Source organism: Lepisosteus oculatus, chromosome 14 (assembly GCF_040954835.1).
Source record: "Lepisosteus oculatus isolate fLepOcu1 chromosome 14, fLepOcu1.hap2, whole genome shotgun sequence".
Classification (NCBI taxonomy): Eukaryota; Metazoa; Chordata; class Actinopteri; order Semionotiformes; family Lepisosteidae; genus Lepisosteus; species Lepisosteus oculatus.
In genome coordinates, this window is record NC_090709.1 from 20,745,216 (window position 1) to 20,768,440 (window position 23,225).

Here is a 23,225-nt window from a genome sequence, read left to right on the forward strand (position 1 = left end):
ATCGGTGAAGTAAATCGATTATTCTACAGTTTGTCATTTGAATTAATTGGTTGTCGATAGATAAGTGATCAATATCTCTCCTCCGAGCGCTCTGCGCGCCTCCCGCGGTCTCGCTCTCTGATCCCGGCGCTCTGGCTGGTGTCTGTGACGTCACAGCGCTCTTTCTGACAGAGCAGAGCGCGTCTCCGCTGGAGGAGACTCCTGTCCGGAGCCCGGGGGGCTTTTCTTACAAATATAACATCTCCAAAAAAAAACACACCGGGCTGTGAAGAGAAGTGATTTACTGTATAACAGTTGGAGAAGAAGAGCGACAAACCGAGGAATTAAATTCATTTAACAGAAAAAATATATAGTTTACTTTACAGACTAATACGTTGTATAGCGTACTCCCGTAGAGCAGACGAGAAATAGCACAAGTGCCTGTAATCAGCGCTTTTAAGCATTTTACACGAATCTCCACAGAATATAATCTTAGAAGATCAGATCCTGGAAGTTCAAGTGCATCTCCTGGTTTTATTTCCATTCGAGCTCTCAGCTCCTCAGGCGGTTTGATGATTGAATTAACTATATAACTGTTATCAGACTCTGTTTAACTGTGTATTTATAAGACTCTCTGTGAGAGACGTGTGGGAGATACTGAATTCCAGGGCTGGTCTGGAATCACACACAGACAGGTCTTCTGTGTGATCTGAGTCCCACTGCTCAGAGCTACAGACTGGTCAACTGGTCACTATTGTAGACTCGACCATCAGTCTGCTGCGGCTGAGAATCATAATACACTTATAACAGTGGCAATACTGCTGTTCATTAAATCAGTAAAAATAATAATAAAAGATAATCACATATTGCTCAATTGTCATTCAAACACTTCTGACAGAGGATTGGAGGCTGACTTACAGTAAAGACAGTGAATCAGGACAGTAATACTGGAGGTCCTGGAAAGGGTTAAGAGAAGCTTCTTGCTTCTGCCCTGGAACAGAGCCCACAGCTGCCAGATCAGTGACCTCTGAGCCCAGTTCACAGAGAGGAGAACCAGGAGCTCTTCTCTGTCTCTTAAGAGGGCTGGGAGGAAGGAGAAAAGGGGGAGATGTGACCTGAGTCCAGGCTGTTCTGTCTGATATTATTCATGTAGCAGCACTGATTGTCTCAATGTCCTCTGGTTCTGGATTATCAGGATAGAGAACAGTATGGAGATGAGCTTTTGTCTGTTCAAGAGGAAGGAGTCTGGGTAAAGTACTGAGGGACTCAGAGCTCTGTGTGTGAGTCTGAGCTGTGAATCTGACTGTGAAGAGTTTTTTTTTTATTCTGCTTCTGAGAATTTTTTTTCTTTTGCCAAGTGATGTTACATCCCCTTCAGATACTCTGCACAGATTGTCAGAGTGAGAGAAGAGGAGAAAGAGAGATGGACAGATAAGAGCACACACAGTGAGAGAGACAGGAAGGTGGAGAGAGGGAGAAGGAGCAGAAAGTGCAGGTGTTCAACCACACTGTGACCACAGGAGACAGGAGGCTTTTCTCAGCTGCTGAGGAGCTCAGGGCTCATGGCCACTCAGGCTCAGAGGCTCTGGCAGCAGTCAGGTCTGAGAGCTTCTCCTCATATTGACACTGGAGCTCTGAGAGTCAGCCTCCATTCTGATAAGAACAGCCCGTCCTGTTCAGCCCTGAGAGACACTGAGACAGCTGTGTAGGGAGAAGACCTGTCACCCTGTAGTGCTCTGAACACTGGGATCCCCTGTGTGCCTCACTGTACAGTAATAGAGCTCTGACTGGAGTCCCTGTGTGTGTCTCTGTACAGCACTAGAGCTCTGAACACTGGACTCTCCTGTGTGTCTTCCTGTACAGTTCAGCTCTCAGCTGCCTCATCACACTGCACTGCACATCACAGAACAAACCACAGACTCACTGCAGAGTCTGACCTGCAGTTCCGGTAAAGCTCTGACGAAACAGGCCCATTTCCTAAAGACAGGGAAGTGAAGAGATAGTGCAGTTTTACTGAAGATAATATGTCCCTTTCTAAAAATATGTTGTCATGTCTTTGTAGGAATTGTTTTAATTGGTGCCTTAAATCACAGCTCCTACTATCGCTGCTACTGATACAAGTGCAACTAGTAATATTTTACTGCTACTACTAATGCTACTAAAGCTACTAGTACTACTGTTGCCACTGCTGCAGGTACTACTGTTACTGTTACTACTGCTGCCACTGCTACTTCTACTACTATTAATAAGGAGGAGGTGGGCTGTGTTCTCACTGGGTGTTGTAACAAGGACTGATTTTTCATTTAGCTGTTTTTCCAACTTTGAAACTGTCTCCTACTCTTCTGCTGAAGCTGCAACACATACGCTATATTGTTGAACTAAAGAGTTAAAATATAGCATAACTACCAATACTACTACTGTTACTACTGCTAATGCTTCTACTACTGTTACTACAGCTACTACTGCCACTGATACTGCTGCTACCCACTATTACTATTAATACCTACTATTAATATTTTACTGCTCCTCCTACTGCTACTGCTTCTACTACCTATAAGAATAAGGAGGAGGAAGTGACCTGAGTCCTCACTCTGTTCAGCCTGGGGGTGTATCAGTATCAGTTCAGCTCCACTGTGCTGTTAGAGAGTCTCAGTCTCACAGTCAGCCCCACACAGAGAGACACTGGGGCCACAGCTGGAGTGGCTGGAACATCTGTGTGGACTGGAGCTGCACAGGGACAGACTCAGGGTCTGAGGGACTCAACTGGAAGAGCTGCTGTCCACCAGGCTCAGTACAGAGGGGACAATCACTGCTGGGCTTTTTTTTCATTTAAATTATTGATCACAGTCACAGGACAGCCAGTTCTTATTCAGTCCACCTTGTCTCTGTATTCCTGTGCTGACCTGAATGACCTCACTGCCACCTTGAGCACAGGCTCTCCTCACACTGCCCTTGACCATGACCAGAAGACATTACTGTCTGGAGACACGACAACTCTGTGACTCACTGCAGGACACTAGTCACTGGACACTGCCTAACACAGACAGCAAGGCACACAGGACATTATTCAGGACACCAGTCACTGGAGACTGCCTGACACAGACAGCAGGACAGGACCACATTCTGGACACCAGTCACTAGACACTTCCTGATACAGACAGCAAGAATTACAAGACCGTATATACATAATTAATTATCTTGATAATAATTTAAAAATATAATACTTGTCTACAATTTTTTTAGTTTAATATCTGATCTCTTCCTGCCCCTGCAGCACCTGCAGCCCTGCTGTCTGTATCTGTATCTGTGTTTCCTCCAGTGAGACACAGAGCTGCTCCTGTCTCTCCTCTCCTCCGCACTGCTGGGAGTGTCTTCAGGGAGAGGAAACAGTGATGTGTCTCTGATATATATGGAGAAGACTGAAAGGGCCCTGTGTGATTGGCCATCCCGCCTGTGTGAGAGGTTCCTGCTATCAGTCTGAAAAGGCAGTGCTGTGTGTGATTGGCGGGGCGGGGGGCTGTGTTGTTACTGGGGGTCCGGGGTGTGGAGCAGCAGCTCAGTTGCCCTGTGGGCTCAGGGGTGAAGACAGGGGTCTCAGCTGCGCTCTGTCCTGATGACAATGGAGAGCTGCCTGTCCATCTTCTCTCTCGCTGTCCTGGTGCTGCACAGCTCAGCCAGTAAGTGACCAGTCTTCTCCTGTCCAGACAGACAGACAACAACTGGAATTAAATTAAGTAAAGTTTGGATGGAAATGGAGCAATAAGTGGGTTGAACATTTTTTAAATGTTTATTTTACATTCAGCTTTGTTGGGATATTCATCAAAAATATTATAACTGTATTTTATGTTGAGTCTTCTTCTGTCTAGACACACAACAACTGAAATTAAAGTTTGGATGAAAAAAGGATAAAAAAGTATTTTGAAATGAGATTGGCTTGAAAAATATTAATGTTCTATTATAACTTCTTTAGAAAAATATAGGCTTAGATATGTTAATGTTTTATTTTAAATTCAGGTTTCTGGGTATTTGTCCAAATTTATTATAACTGCATTTTAGGGGTTCTATGAGTCAGGAAGAATTAATTGCTAGTGTTCAAAAGCTAATTCATTAATAATAATTTTACATCATCTGATTTTCTGACATAAAACAAAGTTTTAAATGAAAAACACAAATCTAAATTGAAAATGAGCTTGGGTTGAAAAATGTTAACATTCTTTTTAAAATTAAGCTTTCTGTGTAACAAAATTGTCATAATTGTTTATTTCTGAGTATGTGAATAATAAAAAAGTGCCTGAACAATTTTCATTTTTTTTAAAAGCAGTACTAATAAAATAATTCCTTATAGCTCACACTTCAGTTGATATCTACTGTATAATTGTCTGTAAACATTATTTTAAGATGTTGCCATCAGTGTTATAAACATTCCTAAGCTATTACACACCCTGAGGACAGGGTTAGGGATACAGGACTGGGTTCTGTTACTTAAAAGTTATCAATCTATAGCAGAGGCTGGTTATCATCGGACTTTATTGATACTTTCTAAAATATTTGATATATAAAATATATATACTATCTATATAAGTATTTACAACTCCTAATCTGTCACCATAAAAAAAAATGTAAGCTATTTCTTAGACATAGAAAAAAATGAAGACAAAAAAGTATCTATAATAATATAATATTGTGATTTGGAAATAACGAGCACAGTGATTTTATTTTAGTAAGTATTTTTATTGTTATTTTATTAATTAAAATCAATATTTATTATTTTGTTATTACAGACTAATGTATGAATAGAAATCAGTGTGTTATTAATGACTGAAGTATTATTGAGACTGACATTTTATTATTAGGGAATGGTGTATTCATAGAAATAATTAAAAGAAATAATTAAAATAATAATTAAAAGCCTGATGCATTAATAGAGGTAAGTGTATTGTTAAATACTAGTACATTTCTGAGACACAATTATTATTACAGTCTGATGTATTAATAGAATTGTGTTATTAAAGACTGGAATTTTATTGAGACTAATATTTTATTATTACAGAGTGATGTATTAATAGAAATATGTGTAATTATAGACCAAAGTATTATTGAGTCTGATAGACTGATAATTAATTATTACATACTGATGTATTCATAGTGATAAGCGTGTTATTAACTAACAGGAGGATTATTGAGACACTGGTATTTTATTATTAAATACTAATGTATTAATAGGTATACAGTAAGTTTACACTGGATTTTTAATGGTGCCACTGTATCGCTTGTGTGTTCAGACAGTCCAGGTTTCTGTCATTAAGCCCTGCGAGATTCAGTTACAGTAAAACCATGTATTTAATTTTGGTGTTATAAGAAATGGTGTTCCTTTATGATAGGTAATTATGGGTTACCTATCTGCATTTTAAAGAGATACAATTGGGTTCTGAAAATGTAAAACACTGAAGCCATAGGACAATTGGCTCTTGTAGTTTTTAAAGTGTTAAAATAAAATTGATGTTATCATTATCTGGTTCCTATAGACCAAGTTTGCTGTGTTTTGACATTGAGCAGGACAGGCCGATAATGGTTACATTCTGTATTGCTTTATCAAACAGAAAATGCAGAATTTAAGATCAATTGTGAGAATTATTATTATTATTATTATTGGGAAATATTGACTGAGGTGTAACAGCAATAATTTAACAGCTAAAGGACATTGTGACATTACAACAAGAATTTAAAAACTATAAGAAGTCGTGTTAAGTTTATACAGGATTTGAGTGCTACTTCACAACCAAATTATTTCTTTTATGTTCTTAGTTGTTGTCTTAGTTACAAAATGATGGAATATTTTTTGTATATTGTGAAGGTTTAATAAGATGTTTATTGGTTTATTGGAGGTATATAATCAAATACACATATTTAAGTATGGGTAATACAAATTAAATTAATTATTACTTTATCACACAATAACACATAAACTAAGTCTTGAAATATTAAATAGGCAAGCACTTAGAGATTCATAACCCAGCAGTTGAGTTTTGAGCAGTTTCTCAGGACACCACAATAATATAATAAGTGTCAGTATCTGTGTCTGTGTTAAACCTATCCTGTACTTGTGAAAAATAATGTGCTTCAATATAATTTAATAAGTCAAACGTGTGTTAAATATATATGTTGACAGGTAAAGGCTAGAAACATGTGAACATGTGAAGCACCTGTAAAACACCCACCACTGCAGTGACCCCAGACCTCTGATGTGTCAGTCATTCCAGGCACGATGCATTATAGTGGCCACAGCTCCCAGAAACATATGTCCGAACCCTCTGAAGTCATGCAGTCATTGCAGTTACTTTCCTCTACAGTGAAAGTAGCTCCCAGAGTCCCAGTCATTAAAAACTGTAGTGACCACAGCCTTCAGAAACACACAGACACAAATTACTTATCTGAAGTCATACACCCTCCACTGCAGTGACCATAGGTCCCAGAATCCCAGGAACAAAGTCATTGCAGACACTGACTACTTCTTGACCACTATACTGAATATTTTCATTTTAATTATTTTTCCTAAAAATAATCAATTTGTTTTGCACTTAAATATTTTTGATTACAAGATATTATTAAAGGTGATAAAAGGTCTGACATGATTTGTCTTGATTTCAGCCTTTACATCAACAAGATCTGAAATTTCAATAAGGGTGTATAGACTTTTGATATTCACTGTGCATGCAAGTCCAAACCCTCTGAAGTCATACAGTCATTAAAGTCAGTAACCATCACAGTCACCACAGCACCCGGAAAATCAGAAATATAGTAAAGCTACTGTCCAATGTAGTAATGACACCTCTCAGAAACACGGGAAAACTGTCATTAACTTCCATGAACACAGTCATTACAGCCTCCACCAACAATAGTGACCAAAGCATCCAGAAACTTAGAACCACAGTCGTTGAAGCCACTAACTATTGTAATGACCATAGCTTTGAAAACACACACACAAGTCAAAGCCCTCTGAAGTCATGCAGTCTTTACAGTCAGTAGACAGTCTCTGCTGTAGACTGTGTGATCCACAGTGGAAAGTGAATGATCTACACTGAGAGTGAAGAGTGGGTAACCTCTGGTGTAGAGTGGGTGATCTACAATGTTGACTGAGTGCTATCCAGTAGATAGTGGTTGATCTCCAGTAAAAAGTGAGTGATCTACATCCAGTGGAAAGTGGATGAATCTTTTCTATGGATGTTTCAGTCTCGTTTGACAGACTCATGTCTATTGTGTCAGAGTAGAGAGACTGTATTGCACTGATTCATAATTCAAGACTGCAGCTTCTCTTCTCTGTTCTAAATGACCTTTTCTCCATGTTGTCACTTTGTTTAATGATACTGTGTGCATGTTTGTTGTAAAGTACAAAAAAAGAAAGAGTGAAAATTGCAAATTTCCTTTTGGATACCTTGAAGAGCTGTAAAAATAGGGAAAACTGGCTTTTTCTTGTCACATTGTAGTAATATTCTAGGTACTGATTTCTTCTAGACTCGGTGTTATTTAGTTTTTATTGATTGATTCATAAGTCATTTTTCAAAAGGTGGGTATTGTTTTTTGTGAGGTGAAATGGGAATTTGAGAATTAATCTGACATTTACTGTAAGTAATCTGTAGGTACTGAATATATAAAGAAAAGCTTAGAAAATTATTTTCCTCTTTTTTTGGTTGAGTATGTTTTTTGACTGAGGAACTAATGTATTACTTAATGAATTATTGTATTAACTGTTCAACAAACATGGAGACTAGAGTTAAAACCCTCCCCTCTCTCTGCAGGCAGTGCTGATGTGAGGCTGGTGAATGGTGCCAGTCCCTGTGAGGGGAGAGTGGAGGTGTATCACAGGGGACAGTGGGGGACAGTGTGTGATGATGAATGGGATCTTGATGATGCTACAGTGGTGTGCAGACAGCTGGGCTGTGGATCAGCTGTTTCAGCACCAGGAGAAGCTCACTTTGGAGCAGGCACTGGAAACATCAGGCATTTGAGCTGTAGAGGCTCAGAGGCTGCAGTGAAGGCCTGTGGCTCTCCAAGATCAGCAGGATGCTATCATTCTGAAGATTCAGGAGTGATTTGCTCAGGTAGGATGAGCCATTTCATGTTTACCTAAAATGTTTAAATAAATATGATAACATATATGATTACGAATTTCACAATTTCCTTCAATTGGTATCATAATTATCAACAGAGCACAATTGTGTTTACATGAAATATAACTGATACTTGTTTTTGTTGGGTTCTTAAACTTATAATGTCATTTTTGCTGATAAATTGTGTTCAGTACACTAAAAAGAGGAAGAATGTAATCAATGACACTCAACGGTTTGGTTGCTGAATATCTTTTATACAGAATAATTTAACTAGAATAATAACAAATGTCAGTACCCAGGTCAGTCAGTCCTGCTCCAGCAGTGCCAGCCTGTGACAGTCCTGGTCTTGTCCAGAGTGTCAGACAGTCCTGCTCCAGCAGTGCTAGGCTGTAACAGTCCTGGTCTCGTCCAGAGTGTGTGTCTGGACGAGACAGGTCAGACAGTCTCCCCAGGTCAGACAGTCCTGCTCCAGCAGTTCCAGGCTGTGACAGTCCTTGTCTTGTCCAGAGTGTCTGTCAGTGCCCAGGTCAGACAGTCCTGCTCCAGCAGTGCCAGCATGTGACAGTCCTGGTCTTGCCCAGAGTGTGTGTCAGCGCCCAGGTCAGACAGTCCTGCTCCAGCAGTGCCAGGCTGTGACAGTCCTGGTCTTGTCCAGTGTATCTGTCAGTGCCCAGGTCAGACAGCTCTGCCCCAGTAGTGCCTGGTTGTGACAGTCCTGTTTAGAGTTTTTGTCAGGGGGCTGGTCAGGCACTACCTGGGTGTGTTAGGCTTGGTTTTCTATAACCTCTGCACCACTTTGGATGTGATGTCTAAAACAACTTTATTAAAAATAATTTACAATTTTTGAATCCAATTCCCTTTATTTTTTATATGTAAGTGTTCATTTCTGCTTTGTGGTAGAATGTGTTCTTCATCTTGGTTCAGGGTCTCAGATATCTGCAGGTCAATCACTTGTGTTTCACAACCAAAATTCCCACTTTGAAGCCCAGAGTTCTAGGATGTCAGCTCCTATGACACAGTGGGGTGTCCAGAGGTTCTGGTCATTTTAATTATTTTTCATTGATCTCTCAGTGTTTCTGTGACAGTGACTTGATCTGCAGTGAATGTGTGCTTGATAATTTACAGATTTATTTTTAGCTGAGCAATTTCCCAAAATTCCAAAACAGTGTATAGTTTTAGTATTCTTTAGAATTCCTCACAATTTTGTTCAAATAATGAATACTCACTCTCTATTCCTGCTCTCTCTTCCTATCTTTTCTTATATTCAAGCATATCGAGTGGTCAGGGACAGTGATCTCTGTTATTGTTCTGATATTCCAGATCATTGAGGGGTCAGACTGGTCAGGGGCAGTGATCTCTGTTATTATTCTGATATTCCACCTCATTGAGTTGTCAGAAAGGTCAGGGACAGTGATCTCTGTTATTGTTCTGATATTCCAGCTCATCGAGGGGTCAGGCTGGTTGGAGGCAGTGATCTCTGCTCTGGGAGACTGGAAGTGCAGCACGGAGAGACCTGGGGCTCAGTGTGTGACTCTGACTTCGACTGGCAGGACGCAGAAGTTGTCTGTCGAGAGCTGGACTGTGGGGTTCCCTCACAGGTGCTGAAGGGGGCTCATTTCGGGAAGGGGGAGGGACAGGTCTGGACAGAGGAGTTTCAGTGCCGGGGAAGTGAATCGCACCTGTCCTTCTGTCCAAAGTCCTCCACAAAGACACAGAGCTGCACCCATGAGAACGATGTGGGACTGGAGTGTTTTGGTAAGAGGGGGATAATTCATTTCATTTTGTTTTTAATGGAGCTCAAAACTGAAGCTTAGAAGAGAAACAAATAAGTGTTGCTATAGCTCTGATTCAATACTGGGGATTGGTGTTTAACCATGAAAACTCAATACGATGATCTTCTGATCAACAGTAACTTAATTAAACCATAAATTACCAGCCTTGCTGATGAAGAAAGTATTTCAGATTGAATTGGATTGAACAGTAACACGTTAGTGAGATACTTATATGACAGTAATTTAAAGCTCAGTATTGTAAGTATACTTGAAGATGCCATTGAAGGTAATTGCTGGTTGTTATGTTGTGAAGCTGGGCCTCTGCTCTCTCCCCTGTCCTATCTGCAGGATACACAGGGTTCAGGCTGGTGAATGGCTCTGACTCCTGCTCTGGCCGAGTGGAGTTACAGTGGCTCTTCAGGGACTGGGGGACAGTGTGTGACCTGTACTGGGACCTGACAGACGCCAGTGTTCTCTGCCAGCAGCTGGGCTGTGGGGAGGCTGTAGCAGCACCAGGACAGGCCTGGTTTGGACAGGGCAGTGGACCAGTATGGGCTGATGTGTTTGAGTGCCGGGGCAATGAGAGCCATCTCTCACACTGTGCTGTCTCTACATGGGGGAGAGCAGTGTGCTCTCATGGACAGGACGCAGGAGTCATCTGCTCTGGTGAGAATTGGGTGTTTAAAACATAGTGACACCCTCTTTGCTTACACACAGCAGCACACTGTCTTCATGATTTATTGAATACCTGCTCTATTACACGCTGCCAGTTAAAATATATTCCTTAAAGCATGTGAGCGTATTTGAATCATATCATATATAACTCAAATATTAACTAAAGGGGTAATCATTTTCATTGTCATTTTTTTTCAGATGATTAGGTACAACAATTCACTGTGGACAAAAATCTGTTTTACATTTATATTGAGATCACTGTCCTAAAAATGAAATAAAAGTATTGGATCTCAATATCCCGTAATTAACACCTGAACTGTTTAATTAGTTTAATTAATGGAGCCCTATTTAACAGGAGGCTGAAAAAAAAGTGAGTCTCAGAAAGTCAATAATTACAGATGTTATGTACAGTTGAGCCCCACACACAGCTGACCCTGCACTGGTGAAACATCACTCCTATGGACAGAAATGAGCTCCTTTCTTCTGTTTTACAGACTCAAATATGACCAGAGATTCACCTGGAGCAGGTAAAGAGAGATTGAAGACTGTCTTAATCACATCAGGGCTGTTTTAATTCTAGTTTTATTTCTGGTGCTAAACTGCACCTCTCACACACGGTTCACAGTCTGTTTTCTCTCTCTCTGTTTGTTTCACAGGTTTCCCTTCTTCAGCTGTTCCCTTTTCCAAAACACCAGGTATGAATTAGCCCCTGTTCTGTATCTCCAGGGCTCTCAGTGTGTGTTGATGTCTCTGTTGCTCAGTGGAATCCCAGATCAGTCAGTGAGGCAACAGCTGTGTGTGTGCAGTTTTTTCTGTGTGTCACAAACACACTAGGGTCTTTGGGATCTACAGCAAACGCATCTATCTGAATACTGCAATTTGTCACCGGTGGAGCTATTGTCTCTGTGCCCAGCAGTGGGTCAGAAAAGTAACTTATCTGGTATACTGCTTATGAACAATCTGTTACAATAAGTATATATTAAATTAATCAAAAGTCAAGAAACATTGTACTTGAACTGTATCTGCTGTGCCTAGTGGGCCGAGATAATCTTCAACTTGTAACAGCAGGTCATGGTGATCTCTTAGTACTGCACTGACCTCCGGACCCCTAACCTCTAATTCTCTGCTCCTAGATCAGCTGTCCCTCAGGCTGGTTGGTGCAGGAGGTGACTGTGCTGGGAGGCTGGAGGTATATCACAATGGTTCCTGGGGGACAGTCTGCGATGACTCCTGGGACCTGGCAGACTCTCAGGTGGTGTGCAGACAGCTCCAGTGTGGGACTGCCCTCAGTGCCCCAGTTCCGGCCTCCTTCAGCCAGGGAACTGGACCCATCTGGCTGGACGAGGTGGGCTGTCTGGGGAACGAGTCGTCTCTGTGGGAGTGTCCCTCAGCAGGGTGGGGACGGCATGACTGTGGACACAAGGAGGATGTGAGAATCCTGTGTTCAGGTAGGGGAGATAATTAAAATTACAATGATTCAGATTCTTTAATCCCACATTGTGGATATGGCTTGCGTCTAGAGTGCCTAAATATGTTTGACTTGTGAGAATGTGAGAATCTTGTGTTCAGTAAGTTAACTAAATAAAATAATCCACATACTGGAATTCCACATTGTGGATATGGTTTGCATCTGGAGTGCTTAAATGCATCTTGTTGAGGAAAAGACTGAGCTGGATGCAGAATTAATTTTAAAATAAATATTTATATTTATGATACAGTTGTGAATGCACATATTCACATCCCAGCAAAAATAAATAAAGAGAGAAAGAAACTCAAGAGAAATTCCCCTCCACTAGAGAATGGGGATATATTCATCTCAGTCCTCCAGTAAAATCTAGGGTCCAAACTTTAAACTTCTCACATCAATAAGACCTGTTGTCTGTTTGGGTGTATTTGTCTTGGCCATTATCTTTCACGATTTTCTGCCTCAAATGTTTCATTTTGATTTGTTCCAAGAATGGCTTCTGGTCAGATCCTGATGACCCACACAGTGTTAAATGTCACCCTGAGCCACGTTTTCTCCATTCATAACGCTGCACCGCTCATCCTGAGCCAAGAGTTCTACTTTCATGCCTCAGTCTCTTAGTTGTGCTGCTGCTGAATAGCCAAGCTGATCAGAATGATGTTTTGGGTCAGAACCTGATCATGTAATGGGATTTTAAAGTTCTGTGTGATGCACTGTCCAGGTTCTGAATGAACAGAACCACACAGTCCTGCCTGTCACCTTCATGTCAACTGTGTTATTGTACAGCTGTCCTTGTTTCATTACGTGAGTCAGTTATAACTGGATTAGTACGGGAAATGAGACTGGTTGCTGTTCACATTGTTTGCTGGTTGTTTCTTACCAGTTCAGATTGAAACGTTGGGCTGTCTTGTCAGGGTTTGTTTCCTTTGACTTTCCCTGCTGTCTTGACAGATCACACTCTCCTGAGACTGTCTGCAGGCTGTTCAGGACAGGCAGAGGTTTACTACAATGGCACCTGGGGCAGCATCTGTGCCAACAGCATGACAGACACTACAGCTGCACTGGTCTGTAAACAGCTGGGCTGTGGAGACAAGGGCACCGTCAGAGAGACAAACTCCAGGCTGAGCCCTGATCCCAGATGGCTGGACTTTGTCTCCTGTCGCAAACACGACTCCACCCTGTGGCAGTGTCCCTCCTCCCCCTGGGGTCAGAATGACTGCACAGACCGAGAAGTGGCTTATATCACCTGCTCAGGTACAGAGGGAAGAGTAATGCTCTGTAAATTAGTGTTTTGCCATATTTAGAACAGACAAAATCTTTAAACTGAATTCTTAGTAATTTATATCCAAACATGTATAAAATTAAATAATTATTATTAATCTTTGAAGGTCCTAGAAAAGAAGCTGACAGAAGCACTCCAGCCCCTCAGGAAGAGCAGCCTCAGCTGTACTGCCCAGGTGAGTTCAGTGTGTAAAACAGTCAGAGACACTGCAGCCCTGAGCTGAGGAACAGTAACCATACAGCTCTCTTCTAGAGCCACTCAGTACCTCACTGATCTCTACTACAGTCACTGAGCTGAAGACACTCAGTAAGCTCTCTGCTCTCGTCTACAGTCACAGATCTAATGACACTCAGTAACCTCACTGCTCTCTTCTACAGTCACAGATCTGATGACACTCGGTAAACTTTCTGTTGACTTTCAGTCCCACTGGCTCTGCGCCTGGCAGGAGACACTAACTGCTCAGGCAGGGTGGAGCTGCGGTACGAGGGCTCCTGGGGGACAGTCTGTGACGACTCCTGGGACCTGCAGGATGCCCAGGTGGTCTGCAGACAGCTGGGCTGTGGAGACGCAGTGAGTGCAGCAATAGAGGCCTCATTCGGACCAGGGATTGGCACCATCTGGCTGGACGAGGTGAACTGCACAGGCAGTGAACTTCACCTGTGGGACTGCTGTCACTCTGGACTGAATCAGAGCGACTGTCGACACAAGGAGGATGCAGGGGTAACCTGTACAGGTGAGGAGAGTCTTAGAACTGTAGATGAACAAGGTAGCAGATCAATGGAGAAGTTAGACTGATGTTACCCATACTCTATCACTGCTTAATATCTAACTGAACCAACTAAGATCATCAGTCACAAGATTGGGATGTTTTGTAGCCCTGTGTATGTGAACAACACTAGGCTTTAATTCTGAGCAAGACACCATTCATCCAGCAATCCTAGATTTGACCTCAAGGAACAAATGTAAAGATTTTCTTTTTAAGACCACTGTGGATTCAACCTGCTGTAAAACCAAAGGCAAAATAATGACAGTTCTCCTATCTCTTTTACAGGTTTGTCAGAGACAACAGCCAGTCCAGCAACAGCTACAGGTGAACAGAAATCTTCCTTGTCATTGATAACTCCTGTCTTTCTGTCTCTTCAGATTCCCAGTGTAGCTGTAGTGTCTCCTCTCCTCCTTAAGTGTGAAGATCAGTGTCTCTTCAGATTCCCAGTGTTGTTGTAGTGTCTCCTCTCCTCTCTCAGAGTGAAGATCAGTGTTTTCAGATTTCCAGTGTAGATCTTGTGCTAGTGTCCTCTCTTTCCACACTGATTTAGTGACAGTCCTGATGGGTTAGATTGGGAATCCTTAACTGTTCTTCATTGATCTTGGGTTCACCCTGAAGCCATGAGAGCCACATATCGGAACAGGAGGAGAACAGGACATGTGTCGAAGTGTATATAAGCCCAAGAGCACCTCTCCTGATCCCTGTTCATCCATTGTCTCCCCCTCTCTCAGGCAGAACCAGGACAACACCCCAGACACAGCCACTGGGAGGCCTGTCTGCCTCGCCCCTGGTCCTCCTGCTGCTGGGGGCTCTGCTCTTCGTGGTGCTGGCCCTGTTAGTGGGGCAGCTGATCCAGAACAGGAATCTGAGGAAAGGTAGGGAGGGAACTCTCCATCCACATAGTGACCTCTAGTGGTCAGTTCTGTCACTCACATGGAACTTATATTTACATAATTACCTTGAGGAATAAACCTGCTTTAAAATCACAATTGCCTGAGGTAAAACCTGTCTAATTTAAAGGTGTGCTGGATGTGAGCAATTTTAATAGTGTAGAGAAATCCATTTGAAGTTTAAGAAAGATTATTTGAAAAAGATTAGCAACAATTACAGGTGGAGATATCAGGAAATTTGCAAATCCAGAATCATAACATTTGTGTGCTCAAATGTCCAAAATAGGTTTAGGAGTGACATTTTTTATCTTGTACTCCTCTCCCTGCATGTTAACCCTGAGTGTCTGTTTCCTCACACAGCCCTATCTAAGGGAGCACTCGCCCCCTATCATGATGCCGTCTACGAGGAAATAGAGTACAAACTGGCCAGAGAGGGAACCTACAGCGCCCCCAGGAGAGGTGAGTGGAGACAGTCTTCAGGTGTGATTAGTCTCCACCCTCTAAGGAAAATCTGAGGACTTACACTTGTAGAAAATCTCACTCAACTGGTTTCTGACAAAAAGGGTATTTTTTAGTTTTAAACCTGTAGGGTTTTTTCTCAACTGGTGTCAAACTAAGTGAAGAAAATCAACACCGCACGATTCTGGATCTGCCTTATAAACACAAACTCACACACTGGCTTCTCTTCCAGTAGAGGACAGTGAGGCTGCTGTCTGACTGCAGGTAATACTGATCTGTCCTCCTGTTCACAGGGAGATTCCTCTCTGATGAGCTGCCCTCTGGATATGATGATGTGGAGGACAGTGAGGGAGACCCAGTACCAGGTGAGGGGAGGTTAAGTAAGGGGGCTCAGTGTGGGAGTGAGGAGGTCTTCAGTTCAGTACTCACTCTCACCTCAAACCACGCTGACATTTAGAGAACTTATGTAGAAAATCCTGAATTATATAAATATAACCACACGTGTTTGATACTTTATAAAGTCTGTTTTTCAGTGTTGCCTCACACTAGCATTATCTCAGCAAATCATAGATGCTGAGCAAAACTAGACCTGGTCAATACTGGGGTGGTAAACAGGGTGCTGCTCTCATTGGTTTTGATAGAAAAGGAGACTGCGGAACAGCATGCTGCCTTTCAGATCAGATAAATCAGCGACCCTAGAGTTTTGGCTTAACTATACACCACAAAACATTTAAAATCACACTTTCCAATTACTTTGCAGCTCTATGGTCAAAGTAAGTCTGAGTCCTGAAGTGTAAATTCTCTGTCTCTCTGTGTGGTTCAGGAGACTCGATAACCTCTCTGAAAGAAGAGATCCCAGAGTACTATGATGATGCTGTACCTCAGAGTCCAGATGCCTTGTCAGGTGGGTTATTTCAGTCCAATCACATGGGGAAACTCTGCACCAATCCCACAGAGTCTGAATCTCTCTACTCTTTCTTGGATCTAAGCCTCTGAATACGGAGTCTGTACTATTCTGTACCAGTTACATGAATCTGACTCTCTCTCTGTGATCTCAGCCCTGCACACTCAGTCTGGGTCACTTCTGCCAGTGTCCGGCTCCTCTTCAGTATCTCATAGGGTTCACATCACCACCCTCACTGTACAAATACAGCCAAACTTTCTCTGCCCTGTTTTCCTTCAACATCTTATTTGAAAATCTAGGAATTGTTTTACATTTATTACAGTTGTGAATAGGACTGGAAATCAGGTTCCCCCTGATCTCCTGGAATTAGAGCCTGGAGTTTTAGATCCTGTGTGATGTTCAGTTAATCAGTGTGTTCTGATGAGCTCCAGCAGTCCTGTGCTCTAGATAACTCAGTGTGCTGATGTGTGACAGTGAAGCTGTGCTCTGTGTGCTTTAGGAAAGCTGATGTTCTCTGTGAAAGAAGAGGCCCCTGAGTACTATGATGATGCCATCACTGTGCCCCAGAGTCCAGACACTGTGTCAGGTGAGTTATTATAAATAAGACTAAGGAGTACCCCCTGTACCAGCCCACAGTAGCCTTTGTCATTAGAAATTAGTCTCAACCTAATTTCATATCTGCAAATAAACACTACCTAGAAGAGAAAAGGTCTCTGACAGGCCAGTCTGTCAGAATGACAGAGCCATTACTGACCTGCTCTTCTGTTCACAGGGAGACTCCTCTCTGATGAGACACCCTCTGGGTACAGTGATGTGTTCAGCAGTGAGGAAGACCCCACTTCAGGTAAAAGGGGCTACAGCCAGGGGGCTCGGTGTGGGTTAGGTAGTTCAGGGATGAGAGAGATAACCTCCAGTAATCCATCTCTGTTGCACTGTCATCCAAGACAGGGGGGAATCAGGCATTTTGCAGTAGCGGTAGCTTCACTCTATCGTGTCCTACAAGGATCAATAACAGCCAATAAAGGCTGAGTGACCTGAATTGTACAAAGTTAGATCACAAAGATCAGTGTCACTGAAACCCACCTACTGACACACCTAGCCAATCAGATTTAAATTGATTTAAATTGATCAGCAGCTGATTAATGATGAGTGAATGAGGTCTGGGCAGAACAAAGCTTTAGATTCCGCAAGACCAGGAATTCTGTTCTCTGACTGCAGAGAGAATTACTAGGCTCAGAAATTACTAGGTCTTCCTCACTGTGGTTTTAGAGCATTGATACTTCATAAGTATAAGTGAATTCTACACTGAATCATCAATTCTCCCAAAAAGATACAATTTAATTAAAAAAACTTATTAAACGCTTTTGAGTACAATATTGTTACATCTATTCTGTATACTATAACTGTTAGTCCACTAATAGCCATTGATATCAAAGCAGAGTACTTCTCAGATCCAGTATGTTCTATTATGCTTATTGTTTGTTATGCAAATTATGATTATATAAATAAATTGTATATTGTCTGGTTAGAATACATGTGTGAGACTATAGATTATTATGTTTGATTAGTTTCTAAAAGTCTACAAGTACTCTCAAAATATACTGCTATAATTTCTTATTGTTACAGAAAATTAAAATCCCCATTCACTACACTTTTGTGACTATGTAAGTGTTTTAAAAAATCTAGGTACACCTGGGTAATGTCATCAATTCCAATTCCAATTACAGTACATGACTAGTGGCTGCAAAGCAAGGAGATGTTTGCTGAGGTGTGAGATTCAGAGATCAAAGCAACCATAAAGTTCTGGGTAAATGATTGTCAATCAACTGTCCAGGACTGGTAGAAGGCGAGAGCTACTTCTTGCTTCTACTACTTGTCCAGATCAACTGGAAAGATCAGACTGGAGTTTAGTCTTTGACCCTCATAAAGAGAGCTTGCATTTCTGTTGTTTTTAGAAACTTTTATTTCTTTTTTAGAGAATCCCTTAGTTAAAGAGTGCCTCTCCTGGCTAGTGGGAGCATCTTTAGAACAGGGAGATAGGTTCCCATTCATTTTGTAACAATTGGGTTCACAAAGAGAGATTTTACTGTAGGTTGTAATGTCTTAGGTTTAGAAGGTTTGGTTTCTCTTTCTTTTATATAGGTGTTTCTGTAAAAGCTGAATACTTGGTAGCAGTTTGAGGATTTTCTGGGTGGTTAGGATGTAGGTGTCTAAAACACCTTGTTAGCAAATTTGTAATTGCGTGCTGTATATTTATGTTGTGTGTAATTTCGTGTGTGTAGTGTTGTTAATAACAAATATTTAACTAATTGTACTTTTTTCAATAAAGCTGTTCCAAAGAACAAATCTCTTATGTGCCTTTAACTATACCAAATGCTTGGGAATATTGTTGGCAAAATCTTTAAAAGTTGGGGGTTATGATTAATTTATTTTTTAATTTATCTACTCAGTCATTTTTGATATTCACAATTTTCATAATTCTAATATGTAACAATATTATTTCAATAACTGCCTCATTTGACAAATCATGACAAGTCTGTCTCTCTGTCAGGTGTCCTCCAGCCTGGCCCTGGAGTGGACAGGGTCCTGCCCACACTGCCCTCTGAAGAAGGAGCCCCTGCCCCTGACAGGACTGACTACGATGATGTTGGGGATGACTCTCAGGGAGAGGATGGGCGCTGTGAGACTGACAGAGCTGTCTGGGAGAACCTCCTCCAGCAGGTCTAGACACAGAAGAGCTTCACCAACAGAGTCACACAGTCTTACAACAGTTCTGAGCACTGAGACTGTCTGTGACCTGAGTCCACTTCACTCCACTGCTTCCACACTGACACTGTCTGTCACCTGAGAGCTCTGACCAGTGAGTCACTGTCCTCATTGACTTTGTCTACAGGACCTGCAGTTTGTGTTTTAAAACAGGGAGACTTTAAAGTTCCCTATTCCACTCAGTCTTTTTTCTTGTACAATATGTTTCTGAAATAAAACTATTAATTGATATAGAATTCTGAATGTAACATTTCTGATGTGCAGAAATGTATAGACATTTTCTTAACATTTCCTTTTTAAAAATAAACTTTTTAAAACCATTTTGTCATTCATTTGTAATTTCTTAATTTTGTACAATTAAAGACTTTTAATTAAATATATAAGGAACCTTTGGCCACTCACAATGATAAAATCAACCCCAGAAGGAGAGAATGCCTAAATGTTTGTGATCAATTCATAAGTATGATTTTATCCACACAAGGAGCAAAAGGCACTGTTGACAGAGCCAGATACAACACTACCAAAGAGACAACCTGGCTGTTATTTACATTCCCTTCAAATCAAAAGGTTAAGATAGATACTTTATTGATCCCATGAAAAGAAATTGCATCTATCTATCTAAGACTCCTTGTCCTGCCATCAGGAGCTGCTCAATTTAAAACGCAGCATCCCACAGCACTAGAGACACCCCAATATTCACTTTATACTACACCTCAAACCATAGGTATTTTATAGCACCCAGATTGACCAGTACAGAGCACTAGATACAGTAAAACATCTTCATATTTGAAAGAAATGTGAGTGTTTTGCACATTTCAAGCTACAACAAGTAAACATTTGAGGACCTAAGTCAATATCACCTGGAATGATCAATAATGACCAACATTGGCAACTTCCAAGAAAATCATTTTCACTCATTGAATTTGATCTTCATACTCACCTTGCATTCTCAGCTATAATAATTCAAAATTACAGTGCAGATTTGGTGGAAAACTTCACAAATCTGTACAATTGTATTTTAATATCTTGGTATGTACTTTCATTTTAACCATAAATGCTATTCAGTATATTGTACTTTTGTTGTACTTTTTAAAACATTTTACCTGAGGACGCAAGGGGACTGTTATATCTTGTGATACATGCAAGACATCAGTAAAAGAAGGTGAAAGTTTAATAAAATTGGTGAGTAAAAGAAAACCACAATTTGTATGATATTATCCCTCGATATCGAAGATCAATTGAAGGATTTGAAGAAACTATCAAAGAAACAACAGCAATAGCAGATGATTTGGGTTTTGAACCAATGATTACACATCAATAATCAATTCGTCCTCAAAAAAGAAGAGACAGGCATGTTTTGAGCCTCATAATGATCCTCTTCTGGATCCACAAGAAACGTGTTTTGGATGTACTTATAACTTCCATCGAAGAGAGATCTCATCAGTTGCATGCAATTGAAACTTTCGACTTTTTGGATGGTATTGAAAATATTTTAAAAAAAATAAAATAAACAATTTTCCAAGGAAGATCTCATGAAGTATTGCCAGGATCTATTCTTAGCGTTTGGTAGTGATAACACTGCTGATATTGATGGAGTAGAAACGTACGATGCGTTGACAGGATTTCTGAAGCGAGAAGTCCTAGAATGCCGCCTATAAATGAGCTAGGATTCATACCAAGAAATACTTTTTGTATTCCACCCAGAAGGCTGCTATTGCATCACATATCTTGTGAACATTATCAGTTTTGGTAGCTTCTGGGCGCGATTTTCCAAAACCGAAACTAATAACAAAATTATTTAAGATGCACAATGTCCAAAAATTGTAAATCGAGACTAGTATTACTACAGAAGAAAATATTTAACTGAAATATAAATAAGACTATGTAAGTATAAACAGTAGAACAATTCAATTTATATAACTTATTTTTTATTCTTATTAGAAATGGGATCACACACCGGAAGACACTAACGTTTATCTTCGTTAGAGTGTGTGAATAACAGTTTAACCCAAAATGTTTGTAATTGTGATTTTGTTGAAATGCAATAAATCGCCTATCAGCAGTAAGAAATTATTAAGAAAGTAAGATTTTTTTTTATTTCACAAACTGTAAGACGTGAAGAGAGTTTACAGTTCGTATCCTTCGCTTTGTCTTAATTTAAGCGTTCAGGATCCAAGCCCGTGTGTGGACGGTTGTGTTTCTTGAATCTCTTGTAATCATCAAAAGTCGTTGTTTAGTCCTTCAGTACTTCTCGAGTTGTACCATGGATATTTTATACGATTAATACTATTCATGCTCTTTTGCCTTTTCCTTCACATATGGAAAAAGTTCAAAGTGTCCTTATGGCTGTGCTCCACATCTACACACCAGCACCTGTAACAGTACAGGACACGCAGTGAGGAATTCGCGCAGCTTTCAGTTTAGTGCGGAGTCCAGAGGGAGGACTCACTCGCTGAATGATTTCTCAAGAAATCCCGGGTGAGATTTAACAGGTGATTTCTTCAACAGCCACGACAAGTGTGGAGACGTTCTCTGGATTTCCTGAATATGACGTTAAATTAGTTCAAATCATTTGGTAGTTAACAGAACTAAATGCTTTGGAGGTACATTTAAAACAGCAGAGCAACACTGTAGCACTTTGTGTGTGACTGAACTTAATTGTGTAAACCTGGCTCTCTATGAACACTGACAAAGAGTTCTCACTCAACAGAAGATTGCGATGTGAGCACAATAATGTAAAGCAAATGGAGTTGCCAGGGATTGAACCCGGGACCTCATACATGCAAAGCATGCGCTCTACCACTGAGCTACATCCCCACTGGTGTATGCTCAGGGAGAATGCCTGCAATTTCCCACTTTCGTGTTTCCTCTACTACAGAGTAAATTCATGGGAATGAAGAAATAAGGAAGGAAAAATAATCGCATTGAAGCTTCCAGAGACTGGGCAAAAACGAATCAGTTATTTTTATATCCAGTCACACGGGCGACAGTGGTTAATTCCTCGACGGGGGAGTGCTTTTTTACCTCCTTACTCTGCTGTCTTTTAATTCTGTTTTCTTTGAAAGCTTTTTGCATCTTTTAAGTGCTCTCGGTTAAACTATGCATAGGACAACAGCAGTACTGATGATTTTCATGGACCTATGCACACTTCTTCTGTACAACTCCAGTGATAAAGCCCTGTCTGTAAATATTGTAGAAGAACGAAAAAGGGTGAAACAACGCTCCAACCACAGGAATGGTAACCAGAAGGATCGTGTTCTAATTTAATATGTCATTTTGAGATGCCTTGTCAACGCAGACAGGTGTTAAAGCTGAACAAATAATTTATAGTGGTGGTTGTAAACATGGAACATGTTGTTTCTATACCAGGAAGAAAGGAGCAGACTCTTAAACTCTTTAACTCTTAAGTTAAAAGAGACAAAAACGACACCTAATCACAGCTAACATTAATTAACATGTCTGTGTCTTCATCACTTTTGGGTAAAGTAAGCTTGAAGTTCAAAAACGATTTTGGCACGCCTGTAGAGTTTTTATGAAACAATTGCTTTGTATATACAATTGCTCTGTGTATAAAGTACATTGTGAATGTTCTCACAGCCTTCAGTTTGTCTTTTTATTCCACACACGAATATTCTTGTGTCCATATCACATATCATATAACACAGAACGCCTTCAAACCAAATGCATTTTAAAGACCACGACTTTGAAAATTTTCACAACCCCTCCATAAACATATCAGTGAGCTCATTATTCTTTTCTGACAGTCAGGGTTTTGATTGATGCGCAATTACGCACCATCTGGAACACTGGGGGACCGCTGTATACATACATACGTTCACAACGCAGAAATACTGCTCAATAGAGTTTCATGCGAAAAACCCATATATGACCATAGGAAGCAGAACAGCAGTGTCACGCCCGACATCCCTCCCTAGAGGGCGCTCCACTGCTCTCATTATTGTTCGTGTGTTTTAGCTCTCCAGGTGTACCCTTTTAGCGTTATTATTTAAAGACCAGCTCCTCCAGTCCTCGGGGCTCATCATTAGGGTAAGATGTCGCGAGGCCCGCCTAGCACCAGGAAATCCTACGTCTGTCTCCTGAGGGCATAGGCCTCATCCCCGACACCTCCCGCTTCCTGAGCCCGGGGTCTGGAGGATCT

At 41.0% G+C, this 23,225-nt stretch overlaps 1 protein-coding gene and 1 non-coding gene across 2 annotated transcripts; one reads left to right on the top strand and one right to left on the bottom strand.

The window, feature by feature from the left end:
* The first annotated feature begins 3,598 nt into the window (after positions 1–3,598).
* On the top strand, positions 3,599–15,853 carry LOC138242523 (scavenger receptor cysteine-rich type 1 protein M130-like). Its single transcript, XM_069198056.1, has 9 exons — positions 3,599–3,656; positions 9,528–9,842; positions 10,208–10,536; positions 11,673–11,982; positions 12,951–13,253; positions 13,703–14,014; positions 14,779–14,922; positions 15,298–15,396; positions 15,690–15,853. Exons 1-9 carry the CDS (start codon positions 3,599–3,601, stop codon positions 15,851–15,853), a joined length of 2,034 nt encoding a protein of 677 aa, XP_069054157.1.
* A 5,958-nt stretch (positions 15,854–21,811) lies between these two features.
* trnaa-ugc (transfer RNA alanine (anticodon UGC)) lies at positions 21,812–21,883 on the bottom strand. Its single transcript has one exon. It is a non-coding gene; the product is annotated as a tRNA-Ala (tRNA).
* Between the last annotated feature and the right edge of the window lie 1,342 nt (positions 21,884–23,225).